This window comes from Pseudopodoces humilis, chromosome 8 (genome assembly GCF_049639895.1).
Source record: "Pseudopodoces humilis isolate 2021_Gansu_Grassland_sample_001 chromosome 8, ASM4963989v1, whole genome shotgun sequence".
Taxonomy (NCBI): Eukaryota; Metazoa; Chordata; class Aves; order Passeriformes; family Paridae; genus Pseudopodoces; species Pseudopodoces humilis.
Window position 1 is genome coordinate 7416145 of NC_142207.1, and position 12258 is coordinate 7428402.

General features: G+C 43.8%; 1 protein-coding gene across 1 annotated transcript in view; it reads left to right on the forward strand.

The window, feature by feature from the left end:
- The first annotated feature begins 5647 nt into the window (after positions 1-5647).
- Positions 5648-12258, forward strand: part of DPP10 (dipeptidyl peptidase like 10) — a 435737-nt gene continuing 429126 nt past the window's right edge. The window contains exon 1 of the mRNA XM_088058794.1: positions 5648-5762. Within this exon, the coding sequence (XP_087914920.1) occupies positions 5703-5762 (60 nt within the window). The 5' untranslated portion in view covers positions 5648-5702. The remainder of the gene's footprint in view (positions 5763-12258) is intronic.

Genomic DNA, 12258 nt, shown 5'->3' on the forward strand with positions numbered 1-12258 from the left:
CACTACTTTTGCCATGTCTCCAGCACTTCGTGGCAGTTCCTGGATGTGGTGCAATGCCCATGGGTAGGGAGATGGGTGGCTGTGCCCCTGTAAATCCTCACACACGCAAAAGCATTACTCAACCTGTAGCTCTTGCATGGTAGAAATGTTGAATCTTGTAGCAGTGTGAGTAATAGTTATGCATGAAATTAAATCTACTTCTCAGATAGGTCAGGTTCACCTTCTTTTTATACTGCAATAGCTTGTGCAAATAGACGGGCTAAATGAACGCAGCGAGATGGAGCAGAGTGCTCCAGGGGTCTACTGTGGAATTCATATGAGACCAAAATAAAAAGATTTCTTCTTTTCTCCTGAAGTTCCTTACCTGTAAAGCGTGTGTATCTGTCAATACACAGTGTGCTAAAGAAAATTAAAATAGCTTGGTGGCTGTGTATGTTGATTTTTTTTTTCTTAATTTTGTTTTGCTTTCTTGGATAGTATTGGCTGTTCCTTTGAAGCCTCACTTGGAAATGAAAAGGGCTCAAGGTTTCTCTTCTCTGTTTAAGCCTGGTGACAGGCACATGCAGGACAGACTGGAGGGATCCTGAAGAAGATACTCTGCCTGTGGTTCATCAGAATTAATTTAGCAGCCCACAGAGACCTGCTAAGAGGTGTCCTGCAAAGTGCTGCTCATAAAGCCACCTCCTGTCTGTGCATGTTTTGTGGGTGACACATCCAGTTCATTCAGGCACAGACCATTTTTTCTTGCCTCTGCTTACAGTTTTATATCTCAAAACCCCTTTGCTTCTCTTCCCTAGTAACAAGGCAGTTATATGCAGGCTGCTTTTTCCATCTCTTCTCACAACATACTCCCTGCATTGAATCAATGATATGTAGACATTACTGGATCTATTTTCATCATATTTCCTGTTTGCAGGCAAAATCTAGTAGAAATAATTCATTATTATTTTAACAGGGAAGATTTTTTTTCATCTTCTGGCTGTAATTCAATACCATTTACCTTCACCTTTACAGAAAATGAAGTGAAGGAATCATTGTGCATCAATGGTTCCTTTGTTCATCCGAACTTTTTAATACACCTTCTGTTTCTAAGAAAGTTGCAAATACTTAATCTGACTATTTTCTATTGAAATAAATGTAGTAAGAACAGAGAGTAATTATAACTAATGTACCCTATTACTTCAGTGGATATTAGCTAGCATAAATGAGGAATGTCTATATTTGCTTCTTCATCCATGCCACATATTAGACTGGATTTTATAAGTTTTGAGCATGTCTTTCAGCAGTGGAGTGGATTCTCCTTGATTTTGTTCAAAATTTCAATTACTGAACCATGCAGAGGTGGTTAGAAATCATCCTGTAAAACCTCAGGACAGTAAGCTGTGAGGGAATTTTGGAGTGCTAAAAGGAGTGGATGTACATATGACAACACCTGGCAGGGATAACATGGTGCTCTCCCAGTAGGAGAGGTGTCCACTCGGAGAAACTCTTCTCTGCAGTAATCAGACATTGTGGGTTAACACAGCAGCAACAGCTCCTGGCACTGCAGCCAGCCTGAAACCCAGCATCCCACTGCTTTATTGAGCCTGCCTGAAGTTGTGCTTTACTTGAGGGAATTTCCTTCACATTCCCTTCAGGAGCTGCAGGCAGATTGAAGGCTGCAGGGTGTGTGGGATCGTGCACATCGGAACACAATGTGTGTGTGGCCACAGTGTCATCCTCCTGGAACAGCTTTTCCTGGGATACCTCGAGCTGTGTGTGAGCTGGCAGGCCATGAGCAGCAGCACATGAGAGCTGCTGACCTTCCCCTAGAGAGCTGCCTGGGTAGAAGATTTTTGGGAAGCTGAGTGGAGGCAGGCTCTGCCCTGTTCTGTTTCACATGACAGCACTGACACACAGCATAGCTCCTGGTGGATAATAATTCTGAGGGAGCTGGAAGCCTTGCAGAGATCCCAAGTCAGCTTCCCTTGTGGGATTAAGACTTCTTCATCCATAAACAGGGAAGTCTGTAATCTGAATATGAAATGGTGTGAGTTTGAAATTGAGTTCACTCATGTCAATAGCTGCCAACATGTGTGAGCACAGAATTAGGCCCTTGGTATGAGGAGCAGCAGTAAGACTAAATTTTATGTACTTGCATAAAACAGAAAAGAGAACAAATATTTCTCTACAGCTAAAGAAAAACATGCTGCCATGAAGTATCTATAATTACCAGTATCCACTTTAATTTTTTATTTCTCAGGATTGTGATTATACATTTCATGTAATGTGACAAAAAAAAAAGAAAAAAGGATTATGGGGATTTTTTTTTGTTTTAAGAACATAAGGCTTAGAAAATAAGAGGCAGGAAAACATGTGGCTGGGGAACTGTATTGGGAGTTTCTAAGAGCAGGTTACTGCAGGACTTGAATAGTGATCAGGAGCTTCTGAAATGCTGCCTCCAGCAGCAGTTCAGCTGCCCACAGCCACTCGCTGCACTTGGATAGTGGGACAGGCAGGCTTTTCTGTCACAGGCAGGGATTTTATTTCCTCTCAAAATTTCTGGATAGCTTAATCAATTTGCCTGGCTGATCATGTTGATTTCTTACTAATTTAAAATATTTTAGGAAGGTTTGTTCTGTGCACTGTGGGGCTGCTCCAACACAGGCAAGTGCCACCTGCTCTATTGCACTGTGTAACGGAGGCATCTGCTCCCAGCTTTAATATTCTCCAGCATATTTTGGTAATCACTGAGTTATTTAATTGCACCTTAAAGGCACTGAAACATTTGAGAGCCTCCTTTCAGGGCTAAGGTGGATGCTTGCATTAGCAGTCAGCAGCCAGGGTGAACTGCATTTTGCTAAGCAGCAGTTCCCAAAGAAGATTACACCTATAGAGGATTAACAGCCACATCAGGGAACAGGAGGCATGGCAGAGAATGACATTACTGGAGAAGCCAGCAGCAGAGTGGTGCTCAGGAGGATTTCAGCAGGCATTTAGTGGAATCCCACTCTATTGATCTGCTTTGTTTCTGGGATATTTTATAATGACAAACCACACACTTATAGAGATTTTACAGCTCCAGCCTGTGTTAGGTTCATCCTCTAATTAGGTCCCACCTTGTGAGAGCAGGAGGTTAATAAGAAAACTATACTTTCTAGGAATAGGTATCTCAAAATTTGTAGTTCATTTAAAAACAATGCCAGCAAATTATTGATCTCATCTCTGTCTTTGGCAACTTTTTAACCCAAGTTGCTTTTTCGTTGTTATTATAAGAGATTTCTCTATTAGCTGAAAGCTGCTTTTGGGGCTCGCGTGGAAGGTCAACTACTGTGAAGCATAAAATCAAGCATGAAAACTTTACACAAAGTTCTTATAGGAGCTTACAAAACCCCACAGATATTTAGTCCAACTGAAATCGTCACGAGTTCATTCTCTTGTCTTAAAGTAGCTCCATGTGAGATTGTTAAACACAAGTATATTTCAAGATGAAGAAAAATGTCTTTGAATCTTCCAGGCTACCTCTACTGGCTTGAGCTCCTGGTGACAATACCCTGAAGTCACAATTTTCTTTTCAGGAAATGTTTGGGCAGAGTATGGTGAAAGTTAGCCTGTTAGCCCTTTACCCAAACAGCCATTACTTGTTCCCTCCTCCTCAACACTCACCTTTGAGTTGAATCATGTCTCATTTTTATGTGAGGGTGTTTTTTTTTCCCCATCTATATCCATTAAGCTTCATTCCTGTCTGCATATGATAGAGAGAGGTGAAAGAGCACTGCTGAGCCTCTGATATGCTAGCTAAATGTGGTTTTTATTGCTCAAAATCCAATAAATCTGCCAAGGTGAAGGAGGCTAATGTGAGCAGTCCTGCAGGCTAGAGACCTGCTTGGATGCCTCACTTGTGGTGCCCAGAGATGATCAAGTCTGGGCCAGGAAGGACCATCTTTCAGTGCCTTTACTTTGCATTTGGCTTGCTTTGGCAATGACATTTTTCTCTGTATCACTGGAGTAAACATTGACTGCTCTCCCCTCTCTGGAGGGGTTGTTTGTACCCAGGGCTACTTTCCCACACAAAGCTGCCTCAGCAGCTTTCTGCAGACAGATCAGACCAGTCTTGTCCTCACCAGCTCCATCTCCAGCAGCGCCTGCCTTTGTGTCCGAGTTAAAGTATGCAAAATTAATTTTGACTTTGGAATACTGTGTGTGAGATGATTTTAAGCAGATTTTATTCCAGGAAATTTAGATCTTCTGAAAATGAACCCCATTTAAAAGAGCTCTGGAAGATGTCTGAGGTCATGATGAGGTTTACAAACACAGATGAGGGTGTCCATGGGCCTCTGTGAGGATGTGTCAAGCTGTGACTGCAGCAAGCTCTCAGCCTTCTCCTTTGCAGAATGGGAAGGACCTTCAAGTAGCAAGACACAGCCTGAAATCTTTAGCAAAACTTTTCTTTTCTTGCATCACTACTTTTTAGACACATGCTTTGTACATTTTCTTCAAATTACTTTTTTTTAAGAAAAAAAAAAAGAGGGAGTGACAGTAGGGGGAGGAAAATGAGACAGAACCATAAAACAAGCTCAACCCAGGGCCTGAATTTTAAAAGTAATTTTATTTTTGAGCAATAACTTCCTGCACTAGGAGTATAACTTTTGGTATGGTAGCAAATACTGCTCAACAGCCACTCTCTTGAAAGAACAGATGCTTCAGAGATGCCTGAAGCTGGAGCCTCATGCAGTGAGAGGTTCCAAATCAGCAGTTTCTTTAGGAGACTTGTGCCATGGCTTCTGGCCATAGTCTGTCCTCGTTCTTTGCTTCCTCTTGAACCAACTTTGCCTGCTCTGGCTGCAGTTTTGTGCACTCCTCAAAGACACCCCAGGAAAGCCTTGGTGTGTGGCACACTCTGTCTTGTTTTACTGGGAGGTTTCTCTAAAGTAAGAGTCATTAAAAGATGTTATGTATATACAAAATATTGCTTGTTCATTATCAGCCTGCGGTGTCACAATCTGCTCACAGAGCTTACCAGCTTCCATCGCCAAATCCTGGCTTTGGCACCGGCTCTGGGTTGGACCCGCAGAAAGAGAATTTGTGTGTTTCTGGCAACTCCTGCTTTGGAGTCTGGAGGGTAAAGATTCTTAGCGTGTACCAGAACCAATCCCCCTGAAAGTTATTTGGGTTAAAGTCTAATTAGAGATACATTTCTTCTGCTCCACGGGGAAGCGCGGAGCTGTTGCGGTACTTAACAAGGCGCGGCGCTTTGGGACAGCCCGTGTGCTCTGGCAGGGGCTGTGAGGCTGGTGCCCGTGCCTCGCACCCGAGTTACACAAGCGTGCCCGTACCCCGGTACCGCAGTGGGCTTTGGAACTGAGAGAAGAGGCGGCAGGAGGGAACGGGAAAGGTAGAAAGGAAAAAAAACCCGCGGAGCACCAAGGAAAGAGCAGCCAGCATAAACTTTCTGCTGCAGTCTTACCCATCTCGGCTGAGAGCACTGGGGAGCTCGGCTTTCGCGGAGCGGGGCTGCTCTCGTTCCGCTCCCCAGCCCTTCTGGGTCCCGCTCGCAGCCGGTCCGGCGGGCGGGGCGGTGCCGGCCGGGGCGGGGCGGAGCGGGCGGAGCTGCCGCGGGGCCCCGGGTGCGGAGCAGCGCAGCCGGAGCCGCGGCCGGAGCCCCCCGGCCGCTCGGAGGCGCCGGGAGGGGACCCCCGGGCGCCCCGTGCCCGCCCGGCAACATGAACCAGACGGCGACCGTGTCCCACCACGTCCACTGCCCCTCGTCCCGGGGCGTCAAGGTAGGGCGGGCGGCAGCGGGGCTCCTCGGCCGCCCCGCGCCTCTCGCTGCCGCCGGCCAGGGTCGGGGGGCGCGGGGAAGTTCAGCGGAGCTCGGGGACAGGCGAGGGACGGCTCCGGCCGCGGGTCCCGGGCAGCGGCGTCTTCCGAGCGAGCCCTGCCGTGCGGGTCCGTGCCCAGAGCTGGCCCCGAGCGAGCCCTGCCGTCCCCGGTCCGTGCCCAGAGCTGGCCCCGAGCGAGCCCTGCCGTGCGGGTCCGTGCCCAGAGCTGGCACCGAGCGAGCCCTGCCGCCCCCGGTCCGTGCCCAGAGCTGGCCCCGAGCGAGCCCTGCCGTGCCGGTGCCTCCCAAAGCGCTGCTCCGCGGTACCGGCACGGCACAGGCTCCGCTCGAGGGAGGCGGTGTGAAATCGACTTGCGAGTGGTGTTTTTGGTATTGTGTGGTCGGAACGATCCGGGACGAGGCGGTGGAGGTTTGTTTGCTGCTGCTGGCGGTGTCCTCAGGAGCGGGAGAGTTGGGTGGGTGCTTTGGCTGGGCACAAAGTGGGGGTGATCGTGCTGGGGGAAGAGCCGAGGGAATAGCGGGCTCTGTCCTCTTGCCCAACCTCTGACACCATCCCGCCTTTGCATTGATTGAAAACTACTTTTTAGCCGAGTTACTGCACTCTAGAGTGATAAAACGAAATCCCTAACCAGATTGGTATTCAGTAGGAAGCATCTCTGCAGAAATAAGCGTTTGGGGTTTTTTTCCTGAAATAAAATAAAAATGCAGTCAGTGACAATATTTGATTAGTGACTTAGTCCTGAAAAAACAACATCGAGAAATTTTAAACTAGCTATTTTGTTTCATAAAATTATGTGAAAGCCAGAAGAGTTCGCTTGAGTGCTTTTCTGTCGGTGCCTAAGGGCAATGGATGCCAGGCTGTGCTCAGGTTTGTGTGGGGTGAGAAAACCTGCTGGGGTTTCACTCCTTGTGCTCAAAGTTGAGGGGTCTGGGGTTTGTTTGTCTTCTCAGAAGGAGCAGCTGAACTTCACATCATTTGGGCCCAATTCTCAGTTGGGCTTTATCCCGTTAGTGCTGGGAATAAAAATCATGACTTACAGCTGAGGCAGGAGGGGATTAAAGGTAGAAATCTTCGATTAGCGCTGTCATTTTTATACAGTCTGCTTAGGCTGTGCAGTGTATGATCAGTAACACGTCTGCAGGCTCAGGGATGGGGCAGAGCTGTGGCTCTAATGATCACTGGTGTAAGATGTAACTGTGTCCATCACACCACAGAACAGCCCCTCAGTTTATGCCCAAATGGGCAAGGTCATGGCAAGTGATGAATTATAATTGCTGTGGCCTACTTCAAAGAGTCAGCAAATCAAATCTAAAATTGCTTAAAACCGTTTCATCCTCTCTAGGTTTATTTCTGAAAGTACTAGAGAACAGAGAGCAGTACTTGCTTTGGGAAGTATTCCCTTGTTACGTTTGGAACAGCCAATGCTAATTTTTCACTGCCAGAAACATTATTAAATTAATTTGACTGGACTTCTAAGCCAAAACAACAACAACCACCAATATCAATATGCCATTAAAAAAAAAAAAAAAGAGCCAGAGGAGTCAATAGTCTTCAAAAAGAGAGAACATGAATCAGAGCCTTCCAGACATGAGTCCATTTTACAACCAACACAGTAATACTGATGCCATTAGAAAACTGTCTCATTTTTCTGCTCTTAATTCTATGTGTCAGGTGTAAAATGTGCTTTATAAATAGTTTTAAGTGCTTCAATGCTGAGCCAGTGGATACTCCATGAAAAAGTATTTGTGACTGTAGAGGAGCAGTAACTTCCCTGTGTTAATGAGGACCTTGTATTGGAAATTACTTTGAAAGTACTTCATTAGTGTCCAGATAAATATAAATTGCATTTTAAGCATGACTTCCCAAGAAACAGTGTTAGTTCTAGCGGTTATGAAGATTCAAGGAAAAAGGTTACAGGAGAATTTCACACCTATTGGAACGAGATCCCTAAAGCCCCTTCTTTTATTCCTCTTATATTTCTCCCCAACACAGAAAGCTGCTGTGGCATCTTGGCTCCTGTGTGTTAATATCAGTGTAATGTTACTTCTGACTGGTTTTTGGATAAGCTGCTCTCTGCTTTTTAACACAACATAAACTTCTGGATTCACAGAACAAGAAGTAGAATGATCCACTTGTGCACTGAATTGAATCCTGCAAACTTCATGCCAGTTCCCTCTCTGAACCACCCTGGGGCTGCAGGAGGGGTGGTGGAGGGACACTCCTGGCCCTTTCTCATGTCCTTCTTTGTTGAGGGATGGGTACAAATTTTGTGTCCGTGACTTGAGTGCACTGCATCCAAAGTAAGTTTAGTGACAGAGAAATAAATTGACAGAGGAAAATGAATATCGAAGAAGAAAAAAAGCCCAAAGATACCAAACTCCTTTGATAAAACATGTAATCTCCTTTTACCTCTAAGACTTTTTATAGTTTGTTTTGAGATGATAGCAAGCCTCATCACCTTGCTGACACTACTGTGAACAATGATCTTTCACTCTGAAAAGTACAACAAAAGCTTTTAGGGTCTAGCTGGGAATGCCAAATATCTGCCTCATTTCTGTATTGTTACATGCTTGACTCCAGGATCCCCCCATGGCTATGAAATTAGTTTTGTTCTTCACATTTTTGGCTCATCTTGTCAACAGAGAAAGAAAATTAGCTCTTCCTGGAGAATCACTGAGTTTTGTGCACTTCCATGTTGTGCTGATGGCCAAATAATTTTTCAACTTTCTTTCTCCTCTGACAGAGAAAAAATCTGTTAAAACATTGTTTGCCTTGCTCAGAGGAAAGAAAGAAAAAAAAAATCCCACAACCTAGAAAATAGAAAATAATAATTATCTTAGCGAGGTAGGAAAACAAAGATCTGTGTGAAATTTACAGGGACTGTGGAATAGAAAAGTTTATGTCCTGCTCTTAATACAGTCGTGACTACAATTTGTTCTTATATTAAAACCAAACAAACAAAAAAGGTGGAGTTAAACTAATATTTCTGTGGCTTTATACATTCTTTAATAATAAAATATTCTTTACCAGATCACGACTCTCTGCTGTTATCAACCTCATATTGATCTGACTGCGAGCTGGATCATGGAAGGAGTTACTAATTGGTATTTCAGAAGCACATAATTACTGTGTAATATAATATGTATGTTATAACCTTTTACTCTTCTTTCTTTCCTCCCTTCCTTTTACTTTTATTTATTCATTAGCTCTTAGATTGTAAACTATAAAAGGAAAATGCAGATATGTCCTTAGAAAAAATTCTGCTGCAAGTTTCATCAGTGTCCAGGGACTGTATCAGCAGTTTTTACATTCAGGTTTATTGTAGTAGTGTTTTGCACCTGCTAATTGATGGTGTACTAATAATAATTTTTTTATTTACAATTAGGTTGAGGAGCAAAGACTTTAAGGGAGTTTGTAGTGTTCCCTTTGGACTTCTATGTGTTTAGAGAAACTAATTTTTTTAAAACCAAATCTGTGCCTTAGCAGGAAACATCTGCCCACTCCTGCAAACTTCAACTGTATCTCCTCCTACAGAGAGAGATTCATATGTAACTGTTCCTGGTCATAAAGGCTGCTCGGTCACACTTTTTGGGTTGAAACTTGAGGTAGCTGGATCTTTGAATGCCCACAGCATGTGCACACACCAGGCCTTGTGCAGATAGGAGAATCACTGCGATCTACCAGCTGCTTAGGAAATAAATCCCTTAAAATGAGAGCAGCATTTCTGAAATCCATTACATCAAAAGCAAGTCACTAACAGATAATCTCAGTGAGTGTTCAATTATGAACTAGCCAGGATACACAGAGAAGGGCACAAGTGATACAGGGCTGTGTCATTGGTAGGAACACAGTCTATGGCAACATAATAATAAAAAAAAACCCACAAAAACAAATAGGTGGTACTATTAAATGGAACAGTTTTGCATGGTATTTTGTTAAAGGCAATATGGAATTTGAGCAGTGTTGTGGCATGTGCCAACATGTTTGTCTTGCTGTGTGAGGAACTGCAGCCCTGGGGGAGCTCAGTGTGGTGGTGGCAGGAGGCAGCCTGGCCATGGGGACACAGATCACTGTCACCTTCAGGATGTGGCCAGCTCTAAATGCATGCTTAGAAAGAAGTAAATATTTCTATTTCCAAAGCACGGAGCAAATGTACAACACTCCTGTGTTTATTCTGTTCTTGAGACTCTGTCTAGAGGTGTACAGTGACCTGTTAGGGGACTCCAAAATTTATAGATTATAGCACTCATCAAAGAGACTGGCTTGGAGCATGATAGAGATACCTTGTTTCCTGAATGCGTTTTTGTTGATTGGAGTTGCTGGTGTGATTTATTTGTATTTTATAGACCAAAACCACCTGCATGATGACACATACGTATGTAGGGGGAAGACAAGCTAGAGGTCTCTAGGTGGAAATTTGAAGAACAAATCACAACTTTTAAATCTTCCCATTTCCATGTTTTACCTTTCTGTATTTTTTCAGTCTCCTTGCCAATATCTGTATTACCAGGGAATAACTGCAGACTTTTCCTATTAAAAACAGTCAGTCCTTCCTAATAAGAAGATGAAGAGGCAGGAAAGAGGAAAAAAACACAAAACATTTGAAATGCTTATGTTTTCCGCTTCCAGTCTATGAATGAAGAATTGCTCCATGTCAAAGGTAACATCAAGATTAGTTAACCAGTACTAGATAAAAACTAAAAGAGAGAGAGAAAGGGAAAGAGTTGCTATCAAATCCCCAGGTGATGCTGTAAGGAGCAGCAACAGTGTCTCCATAAGTCTGGTGCTCAAGCCCAGGGTGTCCCAGCAGCAACTGCCCAGCATTCCACAGCCAAGATAGAAGTGATTTGGGTCTCTCCTTGCAGGGGAACTCAGCCCCATTGCCTGCTGTGACCTTGCTGGTGGCGTGTGTTTGCTGGCACTTCCTTGCATACAAATTGTCAATATGCTTTCAAAACTTTGCACTCTTCATTCCCTGCTCTTTTCATAAAGCTTAAAAGCAATTAGCAAAAAGTGTGAGTACTTTTATATGCGTGAATATGTACTGATTCTGTGGTATAGGTTTGATATATATAATATACAGCCAACATCCCCTCATGTACTCTAATACATAGACAATTCATAGCTTGCAGTGTAATGCTGATCATAGGGATTTAGAAGGCAGTCACTTTAAAAATATTAAACACAAAGATACATGACCGTGGTGGTAAATTAAAATTAATAATGGGTTAGTGCTTTCCTGGATTGTAATCATATTAAAATTTTCCTATGGCCCATCATTACTGTAAGGAATAGGGCATTTTGATTCTCTTTGAAGCCACTTAAGATACAGGTCTGTGAATGTTACATAACACTTTCCTGAATGGATACCACATCATGAGGAATTTAATCTTTCTCATTCTTTAATCCAAAACTATTTTACTGACCATGTGTTAAGAAAGTTTTGTGCTTATTTTGTTCATATTTTATTCTTAAACTTAGCATAGTAAGACCGGCACACAGTCTAATACCTGAGCATTGTTTTGGAATTTGCGTAGGACCTGCCCTGTTTAAAGATTTTTATCTGAGGTCTTCAAATTGAATTATGAATGTTAAGTTATGCAGCATCCAGGTTTGTGACTGTGCTGTGTTAATCATTTGACAGGTTTTTGGATCAGTGACTTTGACTTCTCACGTGCTGACAACACCCAGTGTTACTGGCAGCATGTGCCAGAAGCAAAGCAAAATTAACTTCTGTGATTCTTAAAAATGAGGCACCTGATGTGGCAGAATGCCTTGGGGGCTTTTTGTTTCAAAGAGAGAGAATGAAATAGGCAGGTTTGTTACACTGTGAATGGAACCAAGAGTGATTCACAGCAATATGCGCCAGCCCAAGGGAGTCGAGGGAAGGAACACCTAGAATCAGTCATCAGCTTAATTAAAGACTCTCCATAGTCCTGAGCTGTGAAGCTAATGCAACTGCAGCAGATGAGGGTGTGATTTATTTCATTTTAAATTTAGCCATTGAAATAGTTTGAGTGAATTATGCTTTAAAATGCTGATTTCTCAGTGCTGATGGCAAACGAGCTCAAGCTGACTGGTGGGCGTGTGCTGTGGGTCTCATCCCTACATGAGGAGTGCCAGAGGGAGAGAGGATTCTGGGACCTCAAGGGAAGCAGGATCATGTTCAGAGATGTTTAAAGCTTAGTGATATTGATGCTGGCCTTGAGCTGCTGACGTCTTCCCTGAGGATACGTCAGAAAAATAATCCAAAGTTAGAGTTTAAAAAAGGAAGCGAGTGGAACTGGAGAGAAGGAGATGGCTGTTCAGTTTGAGCTTGTGTGTGACCTTACCAAGGGAAAAGGCTGGGGAAGGCGAGCCTTGGGGAAGTTTTGCAGAAAGCTGAGAAGGAAGCAGAGATGATTTCTGAAGGACACCTTGAGGCAGTGGCGGCAGC